This window comes from Apis dorsata, unplaced genomic scaffold (assembly GCF_000469605.1).
Source record: "Apis dorsata unplaced genomic scaffold, Apis dorsata 1.3 scaffold_317, whole genome shotgun sequence".
Taxonomy (NCBI): Eukaryota; Metazoa; Arthropoda; class Insecta; order Hymenoptera; family Apidae; genus Apis; species Apis dorsata.
In genome coordinates, this window is record NW_006263588.1 from 27,612 (window position 1) to 42,099 (window position 14,488).

General features: G+C 20.3%; 5 protein-coding genes across 9 annotated transcripts in view; 4 read left to right on the top strand and 1 right to left on the bottom strand.

The window, feature by feature from the left end:
• Window positions 1-162: 162 nt before the first annotated feature.
• LOC102671620 (mitotic-spindle organizing protein 1-like) lies at window positions 163-1,009 on the top strand. The gene is made up of 2 exons (XM_006617589.1): window positions 163-363; window positions 443-1,009. The coding sequence occupies exon 2, from the start codon at window positions 465-467 to the stop codon at window positions 711-713; it is 249 nt and encodes an 82-aa protein (XP_006617652.1). The 5' UTR covers window positions 163-363; window positions 443-464; the 3' UTR covers window positions 714-1,009.
• A 214-nt stretch (window positions 1,010-1,223) lies between these two features.
• LOC102671491 (LDLR chaperone boca) lies at window positions 1,224-2,378 on the bottom strand. Its single transcript, XM_006617588.2, has 5 exons — window positions 2,145-2,378; window positions 1,985-2,059; window positions 1,668-1,828; window positions 1,431-1,575; window positions 1,224-1,319 (listed from the first exon to the last, which is right to left on the bottom strand). The coding sequence occupies exons 1-5, from the start codon at window positions 2,295-2,297 to the stop codon at window positions 1,236-1,238; spliced, it is 618 nt and encodes a 205-aa protein (XP_006617651.1). The 5' UTR covers window positions 2,298-2,378; the 3' UTR covers window positions 1,224-1,235.
• A 501-nt stretch (window positions 2,379-2,879) lies between these two features.
• LOC102671273 (serine/threonine-protein kinase 11-interacting protein) lies at window positions 2,880-10,040 on the top strand. Of its 2 annotated transcripts, XM_006617586.2 has the most exons (20): window positions 2,880-2,943; window positions 3,203-3,434; window positions 3,940-4,468; window positions 4,533-4,829; window positions 4,922-5,115; window positions 5,209-5,479; window positions 5,638-6,039; window positions 6,114-6,192; window positions 6,252-6,426; window positions 6,527-6,659; window positions 6,769-6,942; window positions 7,336-7,413; window positions 7,824-7,959; window positions 8,077-8,198; window positions 8,304-8,441; window positions 8,522-8,709; window positions 8,801-8,898; window positions 8,981-9,186; window positions 9,259-9,560; window positions 9,655-10,040. In XM_006617586.2, the coding sequence occupies exons 3-20, from the start codon at window positions 4,015-4,017 to the stop codon at window positions 9,847-9,849; spliced, it is 3,642 nt and encodes a 1,213-aa protein (XP_006617649.1). In that variant the 5' UTR covers window positions 2,880-2,943; window positions 3,203-3,434; window positions 3,940-4,014; the 3' UTR covers window positions 9,850-10,040. The 2 variants fall into 2 exon arrangements, with proteins under 2 accessions (XP_006617649.1, XP_006617650.1); XM_006617587.2 differs by lacking the exon at window positions 7,336-7,413.
• A 1,253-nt stretch (window positions 10,041-11,293) lies between these two features.
• Window positions 11,294-12,928, top strand: LOC102679293 (carbonic anhydrase 2-like). Its single transcript, XM_031511434.1, has 7 exons — window positions 11,294-11,315; window positions 11,564-11,602; window positions 11,665-11,832; window positions 11,944-12,097; window positions 12,170-12,275; window positions 12,357-12,584; window positions 12,664-12,928. The coding sequence occupies exons 1-7, from the start codon at window positions 11,294-11,296 to the stop codon at window positions 12,835-12,837; spliced, it is 891 nt and encodes a 296-aa protein (XP_031367294.1). The 3' UTR covers window positions 12,838-12,928.
• Window positions 12,929-13,287: 359 nt separating this feature from the next.
• LOC102670576 (vacuolar protein sorting-associated protein 13) overlaps window positions 13,288-14,488 on the top strand; it is a 20,303-nt gene continuing 19,102 nt past the window's right edge. Inside the window, exon 1 of one of the 4 annotated variants that reach the window (XM_006617580.2) lies at window positions 13,288-13,931. In XM_006617580.2, coding sequence (XP_006617643.1) covers window positions 13,832-13,931 — 100 coding nt within the window. In that variant the 5' untranslated portion in view covers window positions 13,288-13,831. The remainder of the gene's footprint in view (window positions 13,932-14,488) is intronic. The other 3 variants (XM_006617581.2, XM_006617582.2, XM_006617579.2) reach the window with 3 other exon arrangements.

Here is a 14,488-nt window from a genome sequence, read left to right on the forward strand (position 1 = left end):
TTTTTCTAAAAATAAAAAGAAAAAATAATAGTAGCATAAGCATAATAATATATATTATGATAATATAAATAATTTTATTTATAGTTTTAAAATAAACTTCACAAATGAAATTAATATTTTTTTTTTTTTTATAAACCTTCAAGAAAGAATTAGATTCAATTTTTTTTTATAGTAACTTTGACTTTTAAATGGTTGTTATAGAAACAAGCTCTTTGAAATAGTGACATTAAGTCATTTGAAGAAATGAGAATTTTAATAAAAAATACAAATTAAATATTATTTTGCTATCTATATTCATTATTTTATTTCTAAATTATAACTTAATAGTAATAGTTCCACCGTCAAACTGTCTCACAGCGGAGAGTACGTATTCTTAAAATAATTTTTCTATATAAAAACATAACCTATTTCAATAATGTTAGAAAGTATTTATTTGTTTTAGAAAAGAAAGAAATCGAGGCAGCATGCCAGAACCTGTACATCATCAAATAAATGCTGCTCGTAAAACATTTCAAACACTTTATCAAATTTCAAAGTTATTAAATACAAATTTGGATCCAACAACATTAAGTATATGCATTCGATTATGTGAGAATGGTGTAAATCCATATGCACTTGCAAATGTAGTAAAAGAATTACAAAGAGAAGTGAGAGCTATGGATAGCATTAATCAATTAGATTCTTCTACTAGCAAATCTAGTTTAAATAAATAATTAATCATTTATTATTCATATATATATATATTGATTATATAATAATTTTACATAATTTAATGAGTGAAATGAAATCTAATAATCTAATAATCATTTTTTATATATATATGCTGATAATATGTGATTAACAATAAAATATTTAATTGTTTTTAATATTACTTATGAAATTATCGATTGTTGTTCTCCATTATCTTTAATGTTAATAATGAATCATATTAATTTTTTTTTCTTATTTAAAATATATTTTTAAAATTTGTAATTGTTCTAATAAAATCAATAAAAATATAATTAATAAATAATATTTGTAATTGTATGAAAAATTTATTTTTTTATAGGATAATATAAATCATATTTATTTTGTGACTTTATTATACAATTCGTAAATTTTAGAAACATTTTATTAAGATAATAAAGTAAAAAAAATATTTAAATATAAATAATTTAAATTGTATATCTCTATAAACAAAAAAAANTATTTTTAGATATTTTAATATCTGTAAAAAATTTATATGTTATAATAAATTACAACTCCACTTTTTTTTTATCATTGTCCTTTTTAACATTTTGTTTATTTTCTATTTTATTAATTTTTGCCATATTTTCATCCTAAGAAAAAAATACAATAATTTAATATATTTCAATACATATATAATTATTTAAATTTTGAACTTAAACTTTATTCTCTATTATAAAAAATATGTTTTAATATTTTTATACCTGCTTTTTTGGATCTCTAAAATAAGTTTGGCCTTCAAGTGTCACATGAGATAATTCTGGCTGTTGTAAAAAGTAATTTTTAGCATCTACAGCTTGTGATCCTTCATGAAATAAAAAAACAGATCTTTTTTGATCAATTGGATACCTATAAAAAAATTTAATTATGTTATAAATAACTATATTATAAAAATTATGTAAGTAACATTATAAATTAAAATTTATGAAAAAGAATAATACCTTTCTGCAATTATATGATTGTTTTGAAGACTAGTTTGCCAAATTCGCATTATCATTTCAGCTTTTTCAGCAGACATATCTTCATTAGTATCCACAAACATCATTACACTTTTACCTTTCTTTGTCATTTTTAGTACATTATCAGGATTTGACATATCAAGCTAAGAAAAAAATTATAATACATAAATATAAATAATAAAGATATATAACTGTAATATATATAATATATAACATATCATATAATATATAACACTACAATATTTAAATATGCTAGATTAATTTATAAAATGCCAAAAAAAATATTTTAAATGCAATACTTTGGATATATCAATTTTTGGACTAGGTCTAAGATGTTCTGGTAATTCATCTGGTTCCAATGGTTCATCATTTTCCTAATTATAAAAAAATTAATTTTGTTAATATTTTTGTTTTATTTTTATAATAACTAAAATAAAATTAAAATAAAATTTGATGTACCTCCCATTGATCTAACAAGTGTTCTAAATCCGCATCAGTCATATCGCGTATATCTTTATCCCGCCATGATTTTTTTTTGTTTAATTTTACATCATTATTTGCATTCACATAAATTAATAAAAATATAGTATAAATAATAATTTCTTTTCTCATATTTGAAAATTGCAAAAATCAATATGTCGATGTAAAATCTAAAATTTTTTGGTTATTAAACAGTTACTATGTTTTGAAAATTCTTAATTTAGTTCTAAAATAAAATTACTGGTTAAATTTCATTATTGTCATTTTGTATTTCTTCGTTACAGTATTCGATAACTGTAATCCAAAAATATCAACTTAAACATAAAAAAATTTCTAAATTTAATCTTAATTTAAATTAAATTAATCTAACTTAAAAAAATCGAAATTTTATCTAATTTTATCTAATTTTTCTATTTAATTTTCTGAATGATGTAATTAATTATCAATATAAAAATAATATTCAAATTAATCAGTTTTTTTTTAATTTAAAATAAATATTTTTAGATTATCTTTGTATATTATCAAAAAATATATAAATATCATAAAATATATCTTTAATATTTATATATTCCACAATAAAGTTCAATTAAATTTTTTTTCCAAAAATTTATTTAAAAATTATATTTAATTAAAATTAAATTTCAATAATATAATTCTTTAAACTTGTAAAATCATATCTATTTCATGGAGAAAAATGATTAGTGTTGCCATCTAACGTATTATAAAAAATGACAATAAAGACAATAATGTTCAGTTTTATATGATGATGTAAATTGTAGTCAGTATGTCATTTTCATTATTTGATCGCGTTAAAAATTTCATAGAAATTGGTTATTAAAGTTTGTGATATAATTTAATTATCGCGTTGCTCATAAAAAAATTATTATAATTAATTATATTATTGAATTTAAAGTAGGTTAAAAACATTTTCCTATTTTTTTATTCTGTATTGAAATGATTTTTACTGTATTGAAACAATTATACCACGCAATAATCCTGAAATACTAATTATGAAATAATTGTATATATTTTTTTAGAATTTCCTTGTTTGATGAAAGTGCATATAAAATAATATTGCAAATTAAGGTTATTTGATAGCAAAATGATAGATAACATTTCATGGTATTAAACATTTATTAATTATTGGTATTTTTTTATTGCTTGTTTGTGATAACATGCGTAAAATTATACTGCCTGCATCATTTGTCACTTAAGTATGTGTTTGTTACTGACCAAAACTGAATGATTTAAGCAGTATATGACAATTTAGTAAGTTTTTGTCATTCTCTTAATTTTATTAAAACATCTTGTAAAAGATCTTTTTCTATGATATTTGAATAAAAAAATATATAAATAAAACTTTTTAGAAATTTCTATAAATAATAATTGTATTTAGTGTTTTATTGTTTTTATGTTGTTTATTAATTTTAATTGATGATAATTAATATGATTGATTTAAAAAAAGTAAGATATATTATATTATTTATAAAAATAAATTTTATTTAAGTATCTAAGTATCTTTTTTGAATTAAAATAATTTTTTGTATTATTATATTATATAATATATAAAAAAAATAATAATTTGTTTTATTTTTTTTATTTATATTATTTTTTTATTTGTATTGTATTTTACAAAATTGAAAAGAAGACTTATATGAAAAATTTTAATATAAGATAGTTCTAATGATTATTAATTAATTATTATTAATTAAAAGAAAAAATTTCTTTTATAAATTACATAATAAAAATATAATATAATTTTATTATTTTTCAGATTTTGATATGAAGATATATTGGAATAAATCCAAAAATTATCATTTAAATTTTTTATAAAATAAAAATACAAAAAATGAATAATTTTCAAGATGAAATCAACATGCAAGAAATATTATTACTTGGAAAACTTCTGCACCAAAATGGAGACAAAGTTTTAAATTCAGTGGGAAAGTTATCTTTATCAACAACCTTATTATGTAATTTAAATTCAGCTTTTTCTTTAATTGTGGATGGATCTGAAGATTTAGAAGCTTCATTTCAAGTATGCAATAGTTCAAAAATTGACATATTTCGTGACTTGAAATTTTTACATGACTTTATACAGAAGACAATTGGCCTAAAATTGATTTATTGTCCAAACAATCCTAATATCCCTGTTGATATTACTAAATTTAGGTGTTTGAAACATCTAGAATTAAAGAAAATCAATATTAATTCTGTGAAAGGACTCCAAGATGTTAGAAGTCAACTTGAAAGTATTATCTGTGCTGGTAGAAAAGGTGTTTGTACTTTAAAACAATTGTTGGGTAAGTATAATTAAAAAATAATTAAAGAATATTATTTAATATTATACATATTATTTTTACATAGCAAATTGTGGAGGAGATGCTAGTATTGGATTTATATGGAGTTCTTTGAAACATTTAGCATTACCACATAATTCTCTTGAACAATTGGATATATCTTTAGAATTAGTACCTTGGCTACAAATAATAGATCTAAGTCATAATTTGATAACATCTGCAGATCAATTATCTTGTTTACCAAATTTGAAATATGTAAATCTTGGATATAATAAACTTGAAACAGTACCTACTTTTAGTGAAACTGCATCACATTTATTACAAGTATTAGTTCTAAAGAATAATTATATAGAAAATCTAAATGGTAATAATTATTGTGTTTAATTATACATATGATTTTTAAAGAGCATAAATATATTGATAAAGAATTTTTATGAATTATTTTTCTTAAAATAGGTTTACAAAATTTGGAATGTTTAACAGAATTAGATTTATCATATAATTGCGTGATGGAACATTTAAGCTTGTGGCCTTTAGAAAAAATGTCTGCTTTGCTATGGATATCCTTGGAAGGCAATCCCTTATCGTATCATCCAAAATATCGATTACTAGCTATAAAACATTTACATCCATGTTTGAGTAATAGCAAGGTATATAGCAATGATATGATGTATTATTATAAAAAGTCAATTTTAAAATAATTATATTTTATATAAGTATGAATAAAAAATGTCATGATTTAGTTTGTTTTAGATCATATGCCACTATCAAAATCAGAAAAGGAAATTATTGCAGAAAATCGATTGTTTGCTATTAAATCTAAACAATTCCTAACAAATGAATTTCATACTTCAATGTCAGATTCTTTAAATTCTAGTAGTTTATTTGCATCTACAAGTGAATTAGCAGGGTCAAGTAATATGGATAAAAGTTTTTCTAAAAGTAAAAAGAAATCTAACATAAAAGAAGCCATTATTGCAGATGTTGAACAAGAAAAGAAAGAAACAAAAACAGGTAAAAAATTAATTTTGTTTCTATTTTTTTTGATATTGAAATATATAACATTGTTTTATTTTTTAATTTTTATTAATTTATTAATTTTATTAATTTTATTAATTTTATTAATTTTATTAATAATATTTTTTATTAATTTTATTAATTTTTTATTTTAGAAACAACATCAAAAGGACATCTAGAAACAAAAAAACAAATTTTAGAGATACGAAAAAAATATGGAGAAGATAAATGGTTAAGTAGTCATGCTGGGACATTTGTTCAAGATATTATGGGGTTACAGCCTTCATGTCCGATGTTAATACCAGAATTTGCAATAGAAAATTTAGATTCTAAAAATATTGTAGTAAGTGCTGAAAATTCAGCTATTCTTTTAATGAAAAATACAAAAATTGAAACAAACGAAGAATCTTTAATGAAGGAGATTAATGAAAGCAATAATGAAAAAGAAAATGAAAGTGAAGTATTAAATAAAGAAGAAAATATTTCTGAAATTATATTAACCAACAATGCAAGCGCCCTTGTAAATATATCTGAACCTTTATATGATCCAGAACAAGGTATATTGTATATAAAATAAATTATACATACTGCTAAAATATCATTATTTTAATATCTATTTTTTAAATTCTAGAAGAAGGGAAATTATATATAGTTCAAAAGAAAAAGAATGCAGACGAATTAGAAGATTTATTTTTAATGATAACATCAAAGTAAGTATTTTTTATTGCATTAAAAAATTATATGTTATTTTATCATTTAATTATTGTAGTGATATTAAAGAGATAGATTCACTTACTGGAAAATTGAAGTACTGTTGGTCAATGAGTTCTGTGTTATCATGTGTATTGGGTAGAAGTGAACCAGTCACAGTGGATATAATTTTTGATACAACACGAGAACATCGTCAAAATAGAAGATATTTTGTAAAATCAGATGTTGCAAAAGTAAGAAATAAAAAAATACAATTGTAGATGATATATAATAATAATATATAACATATACAATGCTATATAAATAATAATATATTGTTTGATTATTTTACAGGAAATAGTAAAAATAATTAACGAAGAAATCAAAAAAAGACCAATGTTATTGAAAATTTTTAAATGTATGAAATGTTCAACTCATTTTTCTCAAGATTTAGAATATGTTACTCTTATAAATTCTACTATATCAGGTATATTTTTTAATAAATAATAAATATAAATAAATTACAAACATTCTATAAATTACAATTCTTTTATAAGTTATAAGATTCAATATTTAAAAAAAATCTATTTTATTAGGTATGAAATGTCCCACTTGTAAAAGTACTTTAGTTATAGAAACAGATGAATTATCAATTTTGAACATGGAAAATGATATTTCCGAAGATTCATTGGAATGCATAAATAAAAATCAGTATTCAGAAAATCTAATAAAGGCTAATTTACAACATTCTGAGTCTTATTCTAGTATTGGTAAGTATTAGTTCACTATAAAATTTAGCATGTATAATTAATATTTTAAAAATAAACGAAACATTTGATGAAAAAAACTTTTTAATAATAAAATATAATATATTTTTTGAGTTTATTTATATAACCCAATTCTTATTATTTATTTATGTGATGTTCAAACCTATTAATTGTAAAATAAATAAAATATAAGAATTATATATTTTTATGAGGTTTTTACAAAAATTAACCATATATTTATTTGTTTATAATATTGAGTTTTGTAATATTTAGTATATTTAAATTTTACAATATTTCTTAATTTTTGAACGTGAATGCACTAATTTTGTAACTGCTGATTGCATTACTATGCATTGTACTATTGACTGGGACTATAACATACTAATCCCGGTGCAGGTGGAATGGAGAGTGGAGCTATATCCGTCACCACTTCTCTGGTGCACTCCGATTCTCACACTCAAGCTCAAGTCTATTGTAAGCTTCAGCCACTGTATTTTATTACAGCACTTTTTTTATTATAGCACTATTTTCTCAAGCACCTTCATAGTTAAAGATATAAAGCTGTAATATTAGTTGCTTTACTATTTACAATTTTATATTATTATTATTAGGTCCATATTTTTATTTTTGTACTCACAAAATTGTATTACACATTCATTTAATACAAATAATTATAACAGTTCTATTATGTTAAAAGAGATTATAAATAAGAATTATATAAGAATTTGAAAAGAAAATATGATTTTTTAAATAAAATAAAACAAAAAAAAAAGTATGAGCACCTCTTTGAATAATATATTATGTTAAAATTATATACATAAATATAATATAGTTTTAATAATATATATTAAATTTAAATTATTATTTTATTATATCATTTATAGGTTCAGCCACAAGTTTAGAGGAATCAAGAGAATCTACACCATCTGCAAATACATCAAATAAAAAATATGAAAGTGACATAGAAGTACTAAGCAATCCAAGTCAAAGTAGTATCGAAGTTTTGGACGATGCATCGAGGTAATTTTTTTATGTTTTTTTCTATACACAATTATTCGATATATTCATAAAAACATTTTTTAAATATTAATTATACAATAAGTTTTTTCTTTATTATATTTATATTAACTGCTACAGAACTCATCTTACGCCTCATAGAAAGCGTTCCTCAGAAGAAAGACGTACTGCTATTCCATCTCTTTTAACAATACCTGATGTAGCTCCAATTATAACTGGTTTAACTGAGAGTAGCTCTTCAGGTTTACTAAAATTTTTAATAAATATATATAATAATTTAAATATATAAAATTATTCAATTTTTATTATAAAAATGATAATTTTAATTAATAAAACTATGTTTCTAGGTTCTTTAACGGATAGTATATGTACTGCATATGAAAATAAAATAATGAAGCAAGTTAATACAGATGAAAAATCTCTTAATAGTAACAATAAAGAAATAAAATTTACACCTGTAACAAATTTAACTTCTATGCTAGGTGGTTAGTAAAATTATATATATTTTTTATGTTTTAACATTAAACTATGTATTAACTACATCTTATTTAATGAATAATTTTAGGACTACTTCAAAGTATAAAAATTGGTAATAATAAACCATTAATGTTAAAAGAAGAAACATCACATCTAATAAACAGTAATATTCAGTATTCTTATACAGACTTCAATAGCATAGATCATAGAATAAAATTGCATATCATTTTAAATATATTTGAACATGAAAATGAAGAACTCATTCTTCTCCTCAGGGTAATATATTAAATTCTATAAACTAAATTTATTTTTAAAATTAATATTTCATTTGAATGTTCTTAAATCAATGAAATTGATGATACTTTAGGCAGAAATTTTAATGCAAAATACAAAAGAAACATTTCCTGGTTGTTTGGTTTTATCCACATTCAAAGTATATGTGCTTAAAATTGTTGGAATAGAAGGGTAATAATAAAATAAGATTTAATTTTATATGAATTTTATTTATAAAAATTTATATTAATTATACATTCTATTATTATTACAGAGAAAACCCACAACGTTGGTTGCATAAAGAAATTAGTTGGACGATAGATAGATTAAAACGTTTTTCACCAATACCATTCAAACAAGGTATTTTAATTGAATTAGAACAACCTAACAAAATTAATGACGAGCCGAATTCTACTATTATATTCTTATGCGTTCTACAAGATCTACAAAGGACGCTCAATTTTCTAGTTTATGTTACTGGTAACAAGAGCATTTATTTGATATTTAAATATTATCAATAATCGATATTCAATTAATTATTTTCTACTACAGATTTTTTATTACCATCTATTTGTGAAGAAGTTGAACTCACAGTCTCAGAATATTGTACTTCTTCAATGTATCAGTTATTAAAAGATTGTAAAAATTACCAAGATGGAGATACTGTTAGACATCTCGCATTATTTTCTTCTGCCATATTAAAATATCAAAATCTCGAAGTTCAACTTAAATTATCTAGTTTAATAGTGACTACATCTGTTTTAGCATTGTGTAATATGCAATGGCTTCTTCCAGGCAATAAAGAATCACCACATATAATAAAAGAACAAGCAATGAGCAATTTGATTGGAGTTGTATGTATTGAAATATTAATAAATATAAAAAATAAAATTATTAAAATATTACATTCTAATTTTATATATTTAATTGCGTTGTTTGTATTTTTAGGAACATTATAACTCTTCACTGACATTGAATTTCTTAGATGAAATAATAGGACAGGAGGAAACATGGATTCTAGATTTTGTTTCTATGAGTGCTGCAGAAATAGTTGTCACTTCTATACGATCTCCATGGGAGGAACTTTTTTCAATTCCTTTACAAAATACAATTTGCAAATCACAAAATTGTGAAAATGAATAGAACATTAAATATAGATAACTAGAAAAGTATTCTAGTCCAAGAAAATATATCAGGTAATTTATCAACGAATATAATTTATTGAATCAAATTGATTAGTTAATGCAATTTTGCACAAATTAGTGACTTATAGTTCTTTTATATAAGATTTGTAATTTATTAGATAAAAAAAAAAATATATAAATATATTTGACCAACAAAAATATATTATATAATTATATAATCATACAATATGACAAGAATATATCTTAAAAAACAATTATGTGCAATTTCATAATTTATATTTTATATTGTTCTACAACTTATAAAACATAATATTATATTTATGCAATAAAATTGAGAAATGTAATATAAAAATATTTAAAAGTATAAAAAATTATGAATAATCTTTTTAATATTTAAAAAAATTAACTATCTTATTTATCTTATATTTGTGATAATTTTGATAAATATTTGAAAAATTTATATTTAATAGTATCTTAAATTCTTTCTTAATATTTTATAATATTTATTTTATTGGAATATTTAACAAAAATTTCAAATGGTGCTATTAATATTAAAATATTATATCTTAAAATGATTGTTAATGCAAATAAATTTTTATATTAATAATTTATTACATATCTTAAATAATTAAATGCTTGATAATATAATTATGATTTATTTGTTCTTAGATTGTTGAAGCTAATATTCGTATTTTATTTACAATTAAAAAATTCGTTTTTATAATATTCATTGATATTCAATTTGAAATAGTTTTTAATAAAATGAAAATTTTTATAATTACATGGTTTTTATATTGTAAAGAAAATTAAACAAATTATTTTTCATAAATATTAAAATTATTAAAATGTCAAAAATATTCAAAGAATATATTTTCTTTATATTATAATAAAAATAAATATAAATGTTATAATAATGAATAATATTTGAATATTAATCTGTGATATATTAATTTTTATCATTTATCTATATAAAGTATTAAATATAAGTATAAATATAAAGTATTTAATATGCATGTATGTTCATTATAAAACTATATTATATTATGATTTATAGGAAAGAAATATAAGTAATGATTTTATATTAGATTCATCAAAGACATTAATACTTAGTTTAAATACTAAAATTAATTTTAATTTATATATTATACTAATTAACATTAAATAATTGATAACTTATTGTATTATGAAGATCAAAGATTATTTGTATATATATGTAAATAAATTCTTATGATATCCATTATCTAAGTTATGTTATGTCCTAAAAAGTTACATAAAAAATAATAATATATATTTAAAAGTGAATGCTATATAAAGCAAATACATACTTAAATTTAGTGTTGTAGTTATAGTTATAATTGAGACATGTGAAAATTTGTATACTCAAGATATTCTATATTGATGATGATAATAGAACATGTAATATGTAAATGAAACAGTTGGAAATGACTGGAAATAACTTAGTACGTTTGTTGCATACATAAAATGTCTCAAGTATGTCCCTATTATATTACTTTTTAATAGTTAATAGCGTTGTTAAATATCATTTAAGTCGTAACAATATAAAATAGTAAATTGTAAAATAGAATAGATTTAAATTCAATTAAAATGTATTATTCTATAAAATTTATAATATTGATAATAGCCAGTAAGTTCAATTATGTTCATACTATTTTATTATATTATTTATAGCTAAAAATAAAATATATTTCTAGTACCAATTATTGTGGGACATTTTGGATATAATAAATGTGGTATGTAATAATTTCTAACATTTTTTACAATATTTTCATTTTACATAAATATAATATTTCAGACCAACACACATGGATTCAAAATTTTAAATTATGTGGCGGAAAATTACAATCTCCAATACATATATCATCATTCAAATCAATACCTCTTCCTTTGCCAGCACTTGAAACAATTGGTTATCATGATTTTCTCCCAAATCCATTATATTTAAAAAACAATGGCCATTCAGGTATTATGATTTTATATAAAATAAAATGATATAAATTATAATATAGATTGTAAATGAAATGATTATAAATGATAATAAATTATATTTAGTTGTAATAAATTTTTTTTTTAGTTGTTATAAATATAAATAATCGTTTTGAAAAAAGATTACCTTATATATTCGGAGGTTCACTTAATGTGAATCAAGAATATGAAATAGATCATTTACATTTTCATTGGGGTGCAAAAAATAACAAAGGATCTGAGCATATTTTAAATGGTGTTAGGTAAAATATAAAAAAAAATACGAGTTTAATCATTACTAATATTTATTTAATTTTTTTATTTTTCTCTTATAGATATCCTATGGAAATGCATATAGTTCATAAAAATAAAATTTATTCAAATTTATCTAATGCATTAAATTATAAAGATGGCCTTGTGGTTTTAGGGATTTTTTTTCAAGTAAGTTCTTAAAAAAAAAATTTTTTTTTGAGTATTAAATTATTTTATTTAAAGATTACATTGACAGGATTACATTTATAGTTACAGGAAAAAGATAATAAAAAATTATATTCTATTGTAAATCATTTATTGAGTGTGCAACAATTAAATAAAGAAGTAAAATTAAATATGTCTATAACTTTGGCTTCATTATTACCTAAAAATATAGATATATTTTATACTTATAAAGGTTCATTAACTACACCACCATGTAATGAAGTAGTAACATGGATAATTTTTCCAACGCCAGTACCAATATCTTTCACACAGGTATCTTAATATATTGCAATTAATATTTATTAATATTTTATTATTAATTTGTTTTTAATTAAAAATAATCTGTTTGCAGCTAAATAAGTTTAAATTACTTTGTAATGAAAAAGGTACATTAGCTAATAATTACAGAAAATTGCAACAAATAGGACTTAGGAAAGTATATGTTAGAAAGTTAAATCCATCTTTAATTAAAAAATATAATAAAACGATTTTTAATGTTATGAATTTGGAATGGTTTTGGCATTAAATATAATTTTACATTATAAAAAATAAAATATATTACTATTATAGAAATAATATTATAACAATAATACTATAGAATTATTATTAAATAATTATAATAAAAAATATAAAAATAAAATATTTATATTTAAAAAATTAAATTTTAAATTTATTCAATTTTAAAAATTAAACATTCGAATAAAAAAATAATAGATATTACTATGTAATATATATAGGCATTACTATGTATATTGTATAAAATAAAAAAAAACCAAACAAGAAATAATGTTCCTTTATTATATGATGAAATATAAGTTTTATAAATTCTTTTTTTCTATATCTAATTTCAAATTAAACGACAGAACATTTATACGATCTTGTTATGTTAATAATAATTAACCATCATTTAAATAAAGTAAAGAAATAAGCATATAGCATAATGTTTAAAACTAGAACTTAGTTAATAAAGATTTTTAACTAGACGTAAAGATATCGAATATTAATTATTAGTGCAAGTAACTAGAATGTGAAGATAGAGTTGGTGAAATCAAATACATTGCAGATGGCATTGATAATGTCACATTTCTACGCAATGTTGTCTTCTGAATTACAAAAAACTTAAAATTAGTTGGTAATTCGATATAAACCAGATTTCAATTTTAAAAAATTAGATTCAGTGCGTGACAGTGTATTATTTTAACAGAAATTCGAATTGTCTGACAATATAATAAATAGCAATAAATAAGTTTTGCAGTGATAATTATAGCAATTGAGATTACGGATTATTTTTTTTTATTTGTATGCTATTCGAATCCATTTCTACGCGGCATATACGAATTACTTAGAGATTAATTGTTAAAGGTTATGCGGTATTTTTTTTCGATCGATTTTACTTTTATGCGTCAATCATTCGTTATTTGATGTTGATGTAATGCACGAAAATTTATCGTAAATTCACATTGTCATTCATTTTTTCGTGTATTTTTAAATCTTTTATTTTCTCAAAATAAAAATTGAAAATGGTATTTGAGTCGATCATTGCTGAACTTTTAAATAAAGTATTAGGGGAGTATATTCAAAATTTGGATCATACGCAATTAAAATTGAGTTTGTGGGGAGGTAAGCATTTAAGTACAAATTGTTCTGAAAATACTATGTATTTTATGTATAATATATTTCAATTACAAAGAACATACTTCTAATTGAACCACAATTGATGTTCAAGAAAATTAAAAAAATAGACATAATAATGTGTACTTGATAATATATAGTCTGATATTTTATAAATACATATATATATATATTATTAGTAAATCAATGTGACATCATATCTATTTATATTATAATTTTTTTCAAGGAATTCTTTATCGTTTATGAAACATATATATAATACAATTATGAATAAAATATACATACATCAAAATGTATTCTATATATATTCTATATATATAAAACATAATAAAATTTACTTTAATAAAATTAAAACAAATAATTTATATTATCTTTGCTATTTTATTGAAAAAAAAACTTTTTGTTGGATTTGTTGGATATTAATTATTTTTTAAGATTTCAAATATGTAAACATAAAATTTTATTTTTTTATATTATATATGAATATAAATATTATTAATATAATAAAAATATATTTATATAGTTATAATATTATATTTTTTCTT

Coding starts and splice junctions, on each gene's coding strand:
- LOC102671620 (XM_006617589.1), top strand. CDS start 465: ATGCCAGAACCTGTACATCATCAAATAAATGCTGCTCGTAAAACATTT.
- LOC102671491 (XM_006617588.2), bottom strand. CDS start 2,297: ATGAGAAAAGAAATTATTATTTATACTATATTTTTATTAATTTATGTG. Junction 1,829..1,984: donor CAAAAATTGATATATCCAAA/GTATTGCATTTA, acceptor TTTTTTTCTTAG/CTTGATATGTCAAATCCTGA. Junction 1,576..1,667: donor AATCATATAATTGCAGAAAG/GTATTATTCTTT, acceptor ATTTTTTTATAG/GTATCCAATTGATCAAAAAA.
- LOC102671273 (XM_006617586.2), top strand. CDS start 4,015: ATGAATAATTTTCAAGATGAAATCAACATGCAAGAAATATTATTACTT. Junction 4,469..4,532: donor TACTTTAAAACAATTGTTGG/GTAAGTATAATT, acceptor ATTTTTACATAG/CAAATTGTGGAGGAGATGCT. Junction 4,830..4,921: donor TTATATAGAAAATCTAAATG/GTAATAATTATT, acceptor TTCTTAAAATAG/GTTTACAAAATTTGGAATGT.
- LOC102679293 (XM_031511434.1), top strand. CDS start 11,294: ATGACTGGAAATAACTTAGTAC. Junction 11,603..11,664: donor TTTTGGATATAATAAATGTG/GTATGTAATAAT, acceptor ATAATATTTCAG/ACCAACACACATGGATTCAA. Junction 12,585..12,663: donor TACCAATATCTTTCACACAG/GTATCTTAATAT, acceptor ATCTGTTTGCAG/CTAAATAAGTTTAAATTACT.